Here is a 13,625-nt window from a genome sequence, read left to right as displayed (position 1 = left end):
TTATGTTTAGGAGAAGGTGCAAAATGTCTAAAAATAAATTGGAAAAACCAATAGAGTTCGCAGAGGCGAAATCTATTGGCTTTGACAATGCTTGTTTCTTATGTTTGTGCAGGTTCCTGTAGTGTGAAAGGAATGCTATAATGATTAAATCAAGGTGTATTCTGGGATATGTAGTTCAGAACATTCATCCCAGTCTCCATTCATACCTTGTGTTCTGGTACGAGGAGCCGCGGGACCTGTAGTACCTAAGTGAGGTAGGATGCGTGCTGAAATCTCATCTGGTCCTCTGCCAGTACTTTGTGTCTTGAGACATGTAGTCTGGAGAGGGTGAGCGGGTAGCATTGTTACCCATTGCCTTAGAGGCAGTAGCTGCATTGTCCTGCCTGGCTTTTGTGTGGAGTCACTCCTGTGCGTTGTACTGTTTTTTTAAATTTTTTTGTTTTTTTTAAGTTCAAATATTTTGATTGAAAACATACAAGGTGACCATACAAAGTAAAAAGAATGTATTTTGCAATGTAACAATCCAAATTAGTTGCTAAGAAAGTAAATTAATTGGACTAATAAAAGAATAATATAATAAAGAGACATAATAAATGTACAAAGAATGGGTATATATGCATTCAAAGAAAATAAAAGAAGATAGTATGAAACAATCAGGAAATTAGCGTTGTACTGGTTTAACCACACACTGTTACACAAGAGAGCAATGTGAATTATATGCTCATTGCATGAATCGTGCGGTTATTACAACGCTTTGATTCAAAACTAAAAAGAGAAACGTATAGCATGCACTCCACTGAATTGAACTGATGTCTGCACATGATTTTGAAGAACATTCAACATGACGCTATGTGCATAAAACTTATTACAGCACACTGTTGAACTAGAATTTGCACAGAATGTGTGCCTGTGCAGTGTGCTGTTGTTACCGCTTGTCGTCTCTGAATGACAAACTTGCAGCGTGCCTGTGTATTATCCTGCTATGACCGCATCCTTTTAGCAAATAAGTAACATGCCTTCTGACAAATATCAGATAAAAAATTTGCAGAAAACTTAATGTAATCTTTGTGTTGTCCTGTCATTGAAGGACTCTGATAGAGATGACATAATTTTGAGTGTTGACTGGTCAGAGCCTTGCCAACACAATGGCAAACTGCCACCTGTGGAAGTGGCTTTGGCTCCACAACCTTTGATTCTCTGCAAATCACATTACCCCTCTGTGTCCCAAAAAACTAAATGAACGTGTCCTTGATGATGATGTAATGCGATCAAATATCTTTGGGTTGCGTCTGAACTATATAAACCCGTTGGGTTATACAGTGGAATAACGAAAGGCGGGAGTGGGTTTTAAAAAACAACGGACAGCGGGAGGAGGGCAGAGGTGGGTTTTAAATGAAGAGTTAGTGGGGGGGTGTAAAAGTAACAGAAATAGGGGAGACGGTGGAGGTGGGTTTAAAAACGACAGAGGAGGAAGAGGGCGTGGATTAAGAAAAAAAACTACGGTGTGAGAAGGGCAGGGGTAAAGGAGAGAACCCGAAAAGTAATAATTAAAAGAAAGCACGTTCATGACCCTATAGTGGAAGGACACTGTGCTTGCTCCTCCGCAGGATGAAGACTTGAAGCCCAGGATGAAGACGGGGGTGAGGAGGTGGCGCTGACCAACTGGAAGCAAGGGAATGAGAGTGACATGGAAGCCAGCCAATGATAAGCAAAGGCAAGCAATTGGGGGGCTGTAAGCAGCTTCTACAAGAGATTTCACAAGTATAGCGCAAGTTCTGTGCAGGCGAAACCTAAAAACTCAGGCAGGGAACCAATTTGGAACATTCTCATGCAGCATGTTGCAGTCTCTAAAGAGCACAAAAAAACATGCACAGCTGGTAGTCCAGTGTTGTAGATGTGAGTTAGTTTAACATGGATAAATATGACTTATTCATAAGCCCATTATTCCAAGAAATATAACAAACAATATTAAACTGACACCCAAGGGCCACTGGTGACAGAAACTCAAGAAGCCCAGAATACAGACATGACGGAATAGGCTTTGTCATGTGATATGGGCCCCATAAGCAGCCTAATGAGCAAATCAAAATGGGCCCAGGCTAGATCAGGCTGAAAAAAGAGGTAGGTCATGCCATCATGAAATGCCAATAGCTTAGTTGGATAACATAGCAACACTACAATTCCCTTAGAGGCAATGTCTTGTCTGCAGCTCTGGCCACCTCCACTGTGCGGCACGGCACACATCTGAGAAAACACAAATCGGGTCTCCTTCATGAAGCAGCTCTTTTCTCTGTCCAATTACCTTAAAATGAGCTTACGTTGACTCAGGCTCCTAATCTCGGCCGGAAGGGTCCCTACTGCCCAGTACAACCAAAAGGGATCCATGTGAGAGTCAGAAGGGCCGCATTATTTCAGACTGGCTCAGGGGCTCTCCAGCAAATAGCTCAGGAATCAGAAAGTCTTTATAGCATCTCTAATTTCTTTCCCCTGATTAAGAACCGGAACTCAAAAGTTGCAGATCAGAAGCTTTCACACTATTTTTCAACAGATCAAACTTGGACTAAAAAACCCATGAGATTTAAAATAGGCCAATCCTCAAATGCATGCTGTTGTTTTACTTCAAATTTGGCTCCCCGCTTTGCAAATTCAGCCTCTTATAACGATTGATCAAGAGGTTATCACGGTTTTGTTGCATAGCATATGTGTTTTTTAAGTCCTCTAGGGCCCAATCAATCACAATGATCCTGATCTATACCCTATTTGTGGTCTCCAATAAGCACTGTAAGGATAGATTTTCCTTGGGACAACGGAGTATCCTACTGTCAATATTCTCAGTATCTTCTTTCATCAAGTCCTCAGGATGTGGTAACTGTGAGTAAAAAATGAATTTTCCTCTCCACTTCTCATCTATTTATTCTCTGCTACTGGCATTTTCAGGTCAACAGAGACATGGTGACATGGTAATATCCTCTCCAATGCGGTCTCCACATCCATGCCCCACCAGGTGCAAGACGCCCAATTCAGTAATTTCCCCAACATCACCTAGCACTGCTTTGCCACCTTCACACATCAGAGGTTGATTAAGGTATTCAGTGCAGGCCAGAACTATGGTCACCCTATCCACCAGAAACATATCCCTCCATGTCGTTACCATGGCACAAACACAGAGGAAATTGTTCGGCGGGACTCTGCTGCCCGAGTTACACTGGTGAACCATCATCGCTCACATCTAAGGCACCAAAGTCGAAATTTGACTTCTTCAGCCAAAACCGATCCTGTTTAGATAGGAGCCAGGACTCCACGCCGCTGCCATTTTGCTTCTATGTGCTAGGAGGGAGAGGAGTTCTTCACCCAAGAAAATATTCAGTATTCCTAGCACCCTCATTGCCAACAAGTCCTTCTTTAAGTAGACCTCTGTTTCTACTCAACAGAGATAACCTCTGCTGGTCTGGTCCTCCAGGGCAATGAAGAGGTTGTCAGGTTGGAGCCCTTACACTTGGCTCTTCTCCAACCTAGATCTAACTCCAAACCATAAACGTAATTTAAGGACACGAAAGGCAGAGACTACAGAGTATAGTGAGCATTTCTGGCAGTTTTCTCCATTTTAGATAATTCACATCTTTTCCAGAAAAATATAAACATAAGCCAAGGTGGGCGCAGATGACTGCCATGGGACAAGCAGCAGAACTTGCTGATCTGAGCAGCACAGAAGTGTTTATTAAAAGGCACAATACATCCAAATAATTTAAATACTAATTTACACCAACATCTACTAGTAGGAAGAGGTAGATCTTCACTCATTTAGAAACAGAAGGGATGTGATTTGCTGTAAATCATTGAGGAGTGTTTACCACATTTGTGTACTTAACCCCTTCCATGCTGAGGACGGCCCCCGGCCGTCATGTATCAAGTTGCGCGTGTGCTGATGACGGCGGGGGGCCGTCATGAACCCGCCCACTCAATAAAACGGCCGCACAGGCGCAGAATCGCGGCCGCGCCCAAGGGGTTAATGATGTCTCATAAGACGCCTGTGACAAGAATGCTGAGATGGTGAAATCCTTTGTTGGGCCAAAGAACTCCTGCCCTGGGCTGTTTCTGAAATCCATTGTGCCCAATGAGAGAGGCTTGCGTTAGTCATCACAGAACAGTGTCTTGTACTCCATGTGTTGTTTTACAAGAACACAACGAGGCACGTGACTTTCTGATCACTGTGATCTGACCAGCTGATGCCTTGAGGCCATGAGAGCTGCATTAAGAACATTTAATGAGCTCTGGAGTTTGCTGGTCACCCCAATGAAAGCCCAGGATAGAGGACATTTCAGGATCTGGAGCACATCAATGTGAGGACATCTTTACAGTTGATTAATTATAAAATATTTTGACTGAATACCACGTTGATGGTACATGAAGGGGAAGGTGAAAAATTGCATAGTTTCGGTATTGGGGTAGGATGCGGAGTATGCTTGAGTGTTTTTTCTATGTGCTCGAGTGTTTTTTCTATGTGCTTGTCATTGCTAGGGGAAGCATCCTTTAGAACGAAGCCGGAATGACTTTGTGCCTTCACAGTGCAGCCAACAGAAAGAATGCATCTTTAGCACGCAATGGTTCTGCCCGCAAGTTGTTACGACATGCTTTGGGGGGAGCAATGGTGGAGTGGTTTTGGAATTAAAGTCCAACACCTTCCCTACTTTTGCGCAGACTGGAGTTGGAATAGTAAATTAAATGATTCCAATATCTAGCGCCCCCCCTAAGGCAAGTCGTGAACAAATGCCTGCTAAAGATGCATTTGTTGAAATGACGGAGTCATGCGTGAAAACCGCATGCGGAATTCCGTCATACATTCCATTGCTAGAGGCATTGGGGCTGGGTTCTGGTCTTTACCATTCAAAAAGTCCTAAACATAAAATTTAAATGTGATCGAAGAGGGCCATTTAGACTGGTGAAGCAGAGTAATTTAGCTTAGTAAATTTATTTTCTTCTACTCTAATCGACACATGGTATTGAATCTGGTACAACACAAAGGATCTCTCCATGGTTCTCTCATTCAAGGGGCATGAGCTGGCCGTTGTGGGCATTGGGTGTTTCTACGAGAGGCTGGAAGGGTGGGGGACGATTTTGCAGCTGTGGGGGGCGTTTTTGTTACTGATGCCTATAGGCCACTTCTCCTCACAGGAGAACAAAAAAAGACTGAAATGTACAGTCACCAGAACAACTTTTTTGAGAGAGAGTTTTATATAGCGCAAACTCGACCCAAAGGTATCAGAGCGATTTACGTGAGCACCACTTGTGTTACCGAAGAACACATTTATTTGTTAGGCACTGGGATATTAATTGATTTGCCCAGAATCACAGAATGTTGAGTGTCCCTGCCAAGACTCGAACCCTTTTCCCCAGCTTCGAAATCGACCACTCGAGCTGTTAGTCCACATCCTCTCTACAAATGTTCATTGCATGCGTCCGTCACCCATAAGAAGCCCATGTGCAATGAAAGACGTTCAATAAGCCCTACTGCTGGTGATTGTTGATGTGAGAGCGAACGTCTCCTTTAATATGTAATCACCCTAGGCTGTGCGTAAGGTCTCACTGACAAGCTGGTACAAAACCAGGAAGCTTAACTGTGCTTTAACAGGAGAAAGCAGGACAAAGTGAAACTTGAGAGACATACGCTTTGGAGGTGAAGATCTACATGCAGAGACCAGGAACACAGAACTTTGAGGAAACAAAGTGCTAGGAAGGTTACATGGGGTAAGGGAGGGACTGGTACAGAACAAGTACACAGGGATCCTTTAATTATACCTGTTTATACAGAGATAGTTTGCTTTGGCACAGACAGCCATCCAACAGACAGGATTTGTCTAATTTGAAGACCTTTTGAAATAAGCAAAACTGACAGATTTGCTTCAGGTGGTAAGATTGCAAGGATAATAGGTCAGTGCCTGACACAGACCAATTGTATTTGTTTGCATTATTTTACTCTATAAATGTTGATTGTACTAAGTACATGAACTGTCCTGGACTTTCAATATATGAAAAATCCCAAAGGGAAACACAGCACACACAAAGTAATACATGAAAATGAACCTACAGGAAAGAAGGGAGACTGCATAAAAGTGACAAACACAGTTACCATTATAAAAAGAATCCACCAGATTTAAAAAAGGAAAGACATTCAAAGGCAGACCCTAGGTCTCAAGATTGGCCACACAATGTGATGTGGTGGATCAATATATCTCAAAGCACACACTCCAGAGACAAAACAGACCTTTAATAAACATATATATCAATATAGCAGCAGCTCCTGCCACACTATCACAATGGACTGCTAAATTGACTCACTTTCATGGCATATATTTATATATATATATAGGTTCTACACTGGCTACTTACAGCGCAGGTGGACCACAAAGCACACGCCTCTAGGGAACTGAAGTGGGCAAATCCTCTGTGCCCAGGCCAATCCTGAAGCAGCTTTCAACAGCATGAAAGCAGCGACAGGATAGGCCGCAGTGCATTCTGGGAGCTTGTGCCTGTCAAAGAGAGGGGCGCTATGCAGCAAGTAGGTAAGTGTTTGTTTTTTTATTTTTATGTTTACCCCTTCCCCCTCTCCCCCGTTCTCCACCTCTCTGTCAACAAACCAGTCACTACTGAGAAGGTTTGAAAGATGCATGCTTCCGAATTAAGCTACAAAGATGTTTCCTTCTAAATTCTTCAAGGTAGTTGAAGAGAGCTACATTCCTGTACATGAGGTATCAGCTTTTTATTTAAGTTTGCAAGGCGACAGAAAACTATTTTTTTTAAAGCAACAAACCAGAGACAGTAGTCTGGCTCACCTTGAAACTCAACCCCAGGTATTTCTTGCTTCTAGAGTTATCCGCTGCTAAGTGGTCATTTATCAATGTATCTTTTGCACAATGCGGACTATTTGAGAAGGAGCAATATGCCTATATCTCATGGGCAGGAGGAGGCAGCAGTGCTTAATTTGTGCTGATGTTTGCAGGTCCTCATCACTGGCACTTATTTATAAAACTGACAACTAATTATGACAGTCCACCAAAAGGTGGGGCTGTCTTTCTTTTAACAATAGCAAAATGGTTTACAATTTTATATACTCAAAAAATCATAACAAACTAACATGGATAACCCACCCTAACATCTCGAGATGACCGTGACTCTTAAAAACCACCACACTTGTATCAGAGTGATAGTTTGTAGGTAGCACTGGCATTTAGGAGCTTTAATGGGGCAATGGTTGGTGTGAGCCTCAGTGGTCTTCTGAAAAATAAGATGAGCCCTGGCAATTATTTTTTAGCCAATTAACTACTGGCGGGAGTTTCCTGTTCTGTACCACATCCCATAAATGGTAATGATGAACAATCTAGGATGGATCTCTGAATTTTTTTCATTGTCTTCTTTGTAAAGGGCAGTAATCCATTGGGCGGCTTCTGAAGCATGATCTTATTCCGAAGGTAGTTTGAGGAACTGCTCCCAGTAAAGTAAACGTGATTTTGCATGATGTATTTTCTGCAAGTGGTATGCTGCACCCTCAATAAACTGCTGGGTTGTATTCACTGTGTTTAAATAAAATGTGAAGCTCAAAATGTCTGCCATCAAAATGGGTTTCAATTTTTAAACACAGAAGTGTCCATGGGTACCACTCCACTGCAAGGTGCGCTGGGTTCAAATGATAGCCATGTATGTGCAACCTAACCACAGCAGCTCCACCTATGGCACCATCCAAGTTTAGTCCTTTCTCCAACATCTGAAACGGTATCACAGCGAAGAGGGATTAAGATTTGCAGTGGAGTTTTCACTCTGCAGACACAGAAAGTCAATGGTTCAGGAGTAGAATCCTGTTTCTCACTGCAAGTATGGGAAATTAAGGTGTCTTTTTATGTTTAGCGAATGTGAGAGAGTAGAGAACCCTGATGCACTTGGTCCTTCACTGCCATGTTGGACTACAGCATCTTTTGAACAGACCCATTATTCAACAAGTGTGGTCCCGAAAGCGAAAGAGGATTGCGCCAGAGCATGGGGATTTCTTGTCTTATGGGGCCATGTGTTTAAACACATGGCCCCATAAAGATAAGAAAGTTCTTCATGACAACCGTGAAGCAGATGACCCAGTCCAGATCGTAAGCCAAAGTGCGGCAACCAAAACCCCTCATTTCCAAATGGCAGGCCATCGTTTAGAATAAACGGTGACGCCGGCCAATGCAAATGAAGGGCTGGGCTTAAAGCCCTTTCCTAATAGTGCTCATTAGCAATAAATCTCGCCGAGTGAGCAGCGCATGTGCGCAGCAAAGCTAGGTGAGACCTAAAAACATTTCAAATGTGCGACTTCAAACCTTTTCTCAATACTACCACATGGAAGAAACAGTATTGACCCAGTTGGGCAAATTGTTGGCCACAAGTATACAGCATGGATACATGCCAGTGATCAACCAGCTTTGTTTGTGTAAGGGCACCTCAGCACTTCTAAAAATAACAGCCAAAGTTGAACACTGAAGCTGAACAGATTCTTTAGTTAACTACAGATTAATTTCAGTTAACTTTCCTGAATAACTCTAGGAACCCAAATGTGTTGACAGATTAACTTTATACCACTTTGTAAAGGATTTGTTTCTCCATATTTGGACCTCAGACAAATATTTGAATAATACCTGGAACTCATCTGCCAAACTAAATCATTTCATATTGGGACTTTCCAACAGATATAATCTGGCAAACAATGTTGATTATTGAAACAATAGCTGGGAATTCATCATGAGGAGAGATGCATGCATGTACCGCTGGATGGTCACATATTGTCCTGAAGAAGGGCTGTGCTGTGAATAATAATAATACTAGTACAACTGTATTGATAAATGCACACAAGTCTGTACATAAGAACTGATATCGACCTAGGAGCACATATATGTAGACTTGTCAAGTCGATGGTAACCATGTGCAAAATTTGGAAAATGCACAAAAAATGCACTGGGGCATGTATGCGCTTTATATGTGCACATTTGGTTTTGGGGGGCTTACTGGGCGGCCTTAGGCCCACGGGAACCCTTGGCTTTGAATTACCTAATTTGTGAGAAGCCATTAAGTAATTGCACATTAGCTAATGCAAAACCAGAAGAAAGGAGCAGTATTACCTAATAGCGATTACCTATTTACCAAATCGCTATTTGGTAATATTAAGGAATTGCTAAATCTCTGGCGATTCCTTACATACATAACATTTTGCATGAATCTCAATTTGGTGATTGCAGAATGCTATTTTGATACATGTGGCCCCAAGTGTTTAATGGTTGGCACTGAATATGAACTTTAGTTCAACTGAAGTATTTGAAAGGTGTCTAAAAATGAAAAATCATTGTCAGGGTCAAGACATTTGAAGAAATGAAAAAGAGCAAACAAAAGGAAAGGACAGACATCAAAAGAGGGACAAGGTGCATGGGAGGTGGTACCAGGGGTCTAGGTGTGGAGTTTGCAAGCACCTCCACAAAATAAAAGGATAAGGAAGAACTTTGGCACTTTCAGAAGAATATGAGATACATAATGGCAACAAAACTACAGTGGCAATAAATAATGTAGCGAGAAACAAATTTATCTTATTGTCATAAACCATAACAATCTCTATGTAAGCAAAAACATCCTGCTTTAATAAAGCAAATACCTGGGAAATGTAACCAGGAGGCACATGGATAGGAGGAATGGATCCATTGGGAGACATCATGGGAACCTCTGCGGGCCCTGAAAAAAGAAAACAATGAATGTTTGAGAATTTCAAGTCAATAACTTGACGATTAATTTAGTTGAGTATGAAAATCTGTCTGAAACCACTGTCAATCAACTTCGCATTTTCGGATTTAACTAAATCCCATATAGGAAGTTACTATGATTTTGAAAGAAATGTCACTAAACATTAAGGGACACGTCGAAGATCTGGGATACAAAATCATGCATTAAGTTGAACTGAATTGCATTTGGTTACATTTGGAGATAAGCAGATGCAATGGATGCAGCATAAACAAGGGCGCGGCTATAAATCATTGGCTGAATCATTCACACAGTCCACCAGAGAGAGGTGAGCTGCGATTATACCCATCAGCTTATTACCATGACATTTCCAAACATCAGATCAAAAATTGTTCAACTGAAGAATAAACTGCTGAGAGAAGCAGGCCTTATTGCCAGGCCATACCTCAAATGCCAAAAAGGAGTGACCGAGGGACGAAAACCTGCATGAGTGCTCTTGCAAGGGTGCAGTGTTACTATTTCAGAACTCCTAGGTTTCATTTTGCCTTTGTGAAAAGTGTTTGTTGAGTGTCCCTGTGACAACACATGCATATGTTAACATATTTTACCACGCATGCGATACAATGCATGCCATTACAACGCAGTCATTACAACGACCATGTTGTTACATCGCAAACCATTACAACGCTACAACGTTACAACAAATTGCTATAGGGGGCAGAAGGTGTTGGATTTAAAATCCACCACCTTCCCTACTGTTGCACAGACTGGAGTTGGAATAGTAAATTATACTACTCCAATATCCAGCGCCCCCCCTCATACCAAATCATTGTAATGATTTGATTTGTAATGGTATGCGATGTAACAATGCAGTAGTTGTAATGAACACGTTGTAATAGCATGCGTTGTAAATGCTTGCGATGTAACGTGGCCTATTCCATGCATACATTTTGGTATCTGAAAATTGGACACCTAATTGAAGAGCAACTATATATGCGGTAGAAGCGGAAGAGATCAAATCGATTACAGCACAAGTATCTTAGATATGAGTAGTGTAGAACGATAGAATTTGTTCAAAGACACCATCTGGTGAACGATGTCACCATAGCTCTGAACACCTAAACAGAACATATCAAATAGTGGGACACTCCTGAATGCCTGTTGTTGCTGAGTGATACTGATGAAGGATGTTGTAGAGAGAGCGGCTTTGCTTTCTTTGCATGGGATGGCTCTTTTACCGTTTAAAGGAGTTATATAAAATGGTTAATCTATCTAATGTAAAAAGGTTACACAAACAACAATGAGATCTTCTGTCAGTCTGGATACAGCCTTCACACAATGATCCATAGATGTTCAAATAATCAAGTATAACACTACACTTCTCGCGTTCCCACTCAAATAGATGAGGCCTACATGAGGGATCGGGATTATTTCTTCAAAGGTGTTAAACTGAAGTGTGGAGGCAGGACCACAATTCCATAATCGAAGACCATTATCATACAACATGATACTGACTCACTTCATTTTCAGAATGTCCCCCCTGCTGAAGGCCTTAAGCTCTGAGGAATTGTGAAGATACTAGCAGATTGAAGAAGGACAGCACTCTTGAGGAGAACTACTACTGTCACAGACGTCAGTAGTGCTTATCCAAATTTTAGAGCTCTCTGTGGATACACAATCTGAAGGAAAATTCAATTTCCTACCACAATTTAGGAAGTGACTCAGCGGTGTTTGACTTATAGTGCAGAAATGCTTCTACAGAATATGCTTAAAACAGGGCTCCGCCAGGGAATTCGTGAGAAGACACTTGCCATTTCTGCTTTTCTACTTGTATCTTACTACGTGCATACATTCAGTCGTGAAGAATCTCACATTTCTCCATCCCACATAAGAATAAAATACACTGAGTGCAAAAAGGAGGCCGTTGAATAAGCATGTTCTACATACAATGCCAGGTATTTGTACGTAAGTATGGAGTAGATACTAGAGAGCTCTGCAACACTTCTTATCATGGCTTGACCACCTACATGCCACAAATTGCTTGATTGAATGGGACTGTATTCATTCATTCAGAGAGGTTTCAATTTTGGTACTGAGTTCTGGATACGGAAGACCTAGCTCGTTAATTTGCTTCGCTTTCTGTGGGAAACAAGTAGGACTTTAAGATGCTTAATTAAGACGGTCAACTTATTTTAAATTTAAAAAAGGCAGGCACCTACATTGGGTCACTTACAGTTCTGTGAAATTCCAAGTGCAGTACAGTGCACTAACTCAGGCCTATCAGAACCACATTCCTAGGATCTAGCTGGTACAATATATTTGCATAAGGATCAGGAGTAGGAACAATTTTCTTCCATTGATGTAAGTTTGACAGGACGCCCTACAATGAAGGACAACCCTAGCATTTTAGTGATGGAAACATGTCCTGCCCATGGAGATGTTAAATACTGATAAAGCTATTTCAAAACAAACAGTTCTCTCCCTCATCCATTAGTGGTGACACACCTTCTCCCCTCAGGCAATTTGATTTGACAACCCAACATGCTCTGGGAGTTGTAACCGTGGTGCGCTTCCACTGAAACAATTGGACTGAAACACCCGATAACAATGATTTCAAGAAGAAAACTCCATGAGTGGAAATATGGAGCTCTGATTACAAGGAACTAGCCCCCAGATTCATCATTGTCCTCTTTTGCGAGTCCTTAATAGCGATTATTAAGGAATCGCTATTAAAGACTCGCATAACGGGATGCATGTAGAAATCGCAATTAATTTTGCGATTTCTACTGCTTCCTTATTTGCGATTCGCTAATTGCTAATCGCAAATAAGGAATGGCTTTCCCATTCATTCCTATGGGCCCCAAGGCCTATAGGAATGAATGGGGAGTCATTCCTTATTTGCGATTCGCAATTAGCGAATCGCAAATAAGGAACCGATTTCAAGGGTGCCAGGGTGTCCAAAGGAAACCCTGTAGCACCCCTGAAATGCAAATGTAACCTGGTGTTGCGCACACACATGTCCAAAGGACATGTGTGTGTGTAACATACAACTTAGAAAAATGCACTAAAGTGCATTTTTCTAAGTTTTCGCTATTTACCACGAAGTTACACTTCACGGTAAATAGCGGCCCAATATTGCGAATTCTCAATTTTAAAAAGGTTCATGAATAGCATTTAAGGAATCTCTAATTAAGATTCCTTAAATGCGATTCTTCGCAATATAGCGATTCCTAGTATAGCGACTTTTGCATTTGGGATGATGAATCCCAAATGCAAAAATAGCGCTCGCAAAGGGCCAGATTCTCAGAATCTGGCCCTTTGCAAGCCGTTTTCAGCTTGATGAATCTGGCTGTAGGTGACATCCATACTGACCTAAATGGGTGACCATGAATAATTCTTTCTAAGTTTTAAGAATGGTGAATCCAAGTGTTTACAAGATTGTTAGACATCTTGTTCCGTGCACGCATTTCAAGACTTGGATACCTTCTTTGCAAGATTTTAGCATGGTTGAAAAATGAAGGTTTAAGATTTCAGAGGTTGCAAAAACACAGTGATGGTATAAGTCCCAGATCTAATGCATCAGATAGCGACAGTGTGCCAGAATTTCCACGAACTCAGTCTCTAATTAATTTGATAAAATTTTTTAATGTGTTTCCTATTTTCAATCAACACACCTGTAGCTGCAAAGCTGGCTGGAACTATTGATGCCGTCAACAATAGGGCAATAATAGGTTTCCGTTTTGAGTAATTACAGGATATTACACTTTTCCTCTGTATAAAGCGGACTGAAATGCAACCTTTTGGGTGTCGTGAATTTAATCTATGTTCTATTCTTGCTAACTATTTTGTCTTTCTTGCTATTCATTATATCCCTCCTC

General features: G+C 41.5%; 1 protein-coding gene across 5 annotated transcripts in view; it reads right to left on the bottom strand.

Moving 5' to 3' along the window:
- The window catches only part of FNDC3B (fibronectin type III domain containing 3B), a 539,535-nt gene that overhangs the window by 246,064 nt on the left and 279,846 nt on the right, over positions 1-13,625 (bottom strand). For all 5 annotated transcript variants that reach the window (XM_078665981.1, XM_078665983.1, XM_078665982.1 and 2 more), the window contains one exon: positions 9,665-9,741. In XM_078665981.1, the coding sequence (XP_078522107.1) occupies positions 9,665-9,741 (77 nt within the window). The remainder of the gene's footprint in view (positions 1-9,664; positions 9,742-13,625) is intronic.

The sequence above is a fragment of the Lissotriton helveticus genome, chromosome 11, assembly GCF_964261635.1.
Source record: "Lissotriton helveticus chromosome 11, aLisHel1.1, whole genome shotgun sequence".
Taxonomy (NCBI): Eukaryota; Metazoa; Chordata; class Amphibia; order Caudata; family Salamandridae; genus Lissotriton; species Lissotriton helveticus.
Note: the sequence above shows the minus strand (reverse complement) of the source record. Positions and strands in the feature narration are given on the sequence as shown.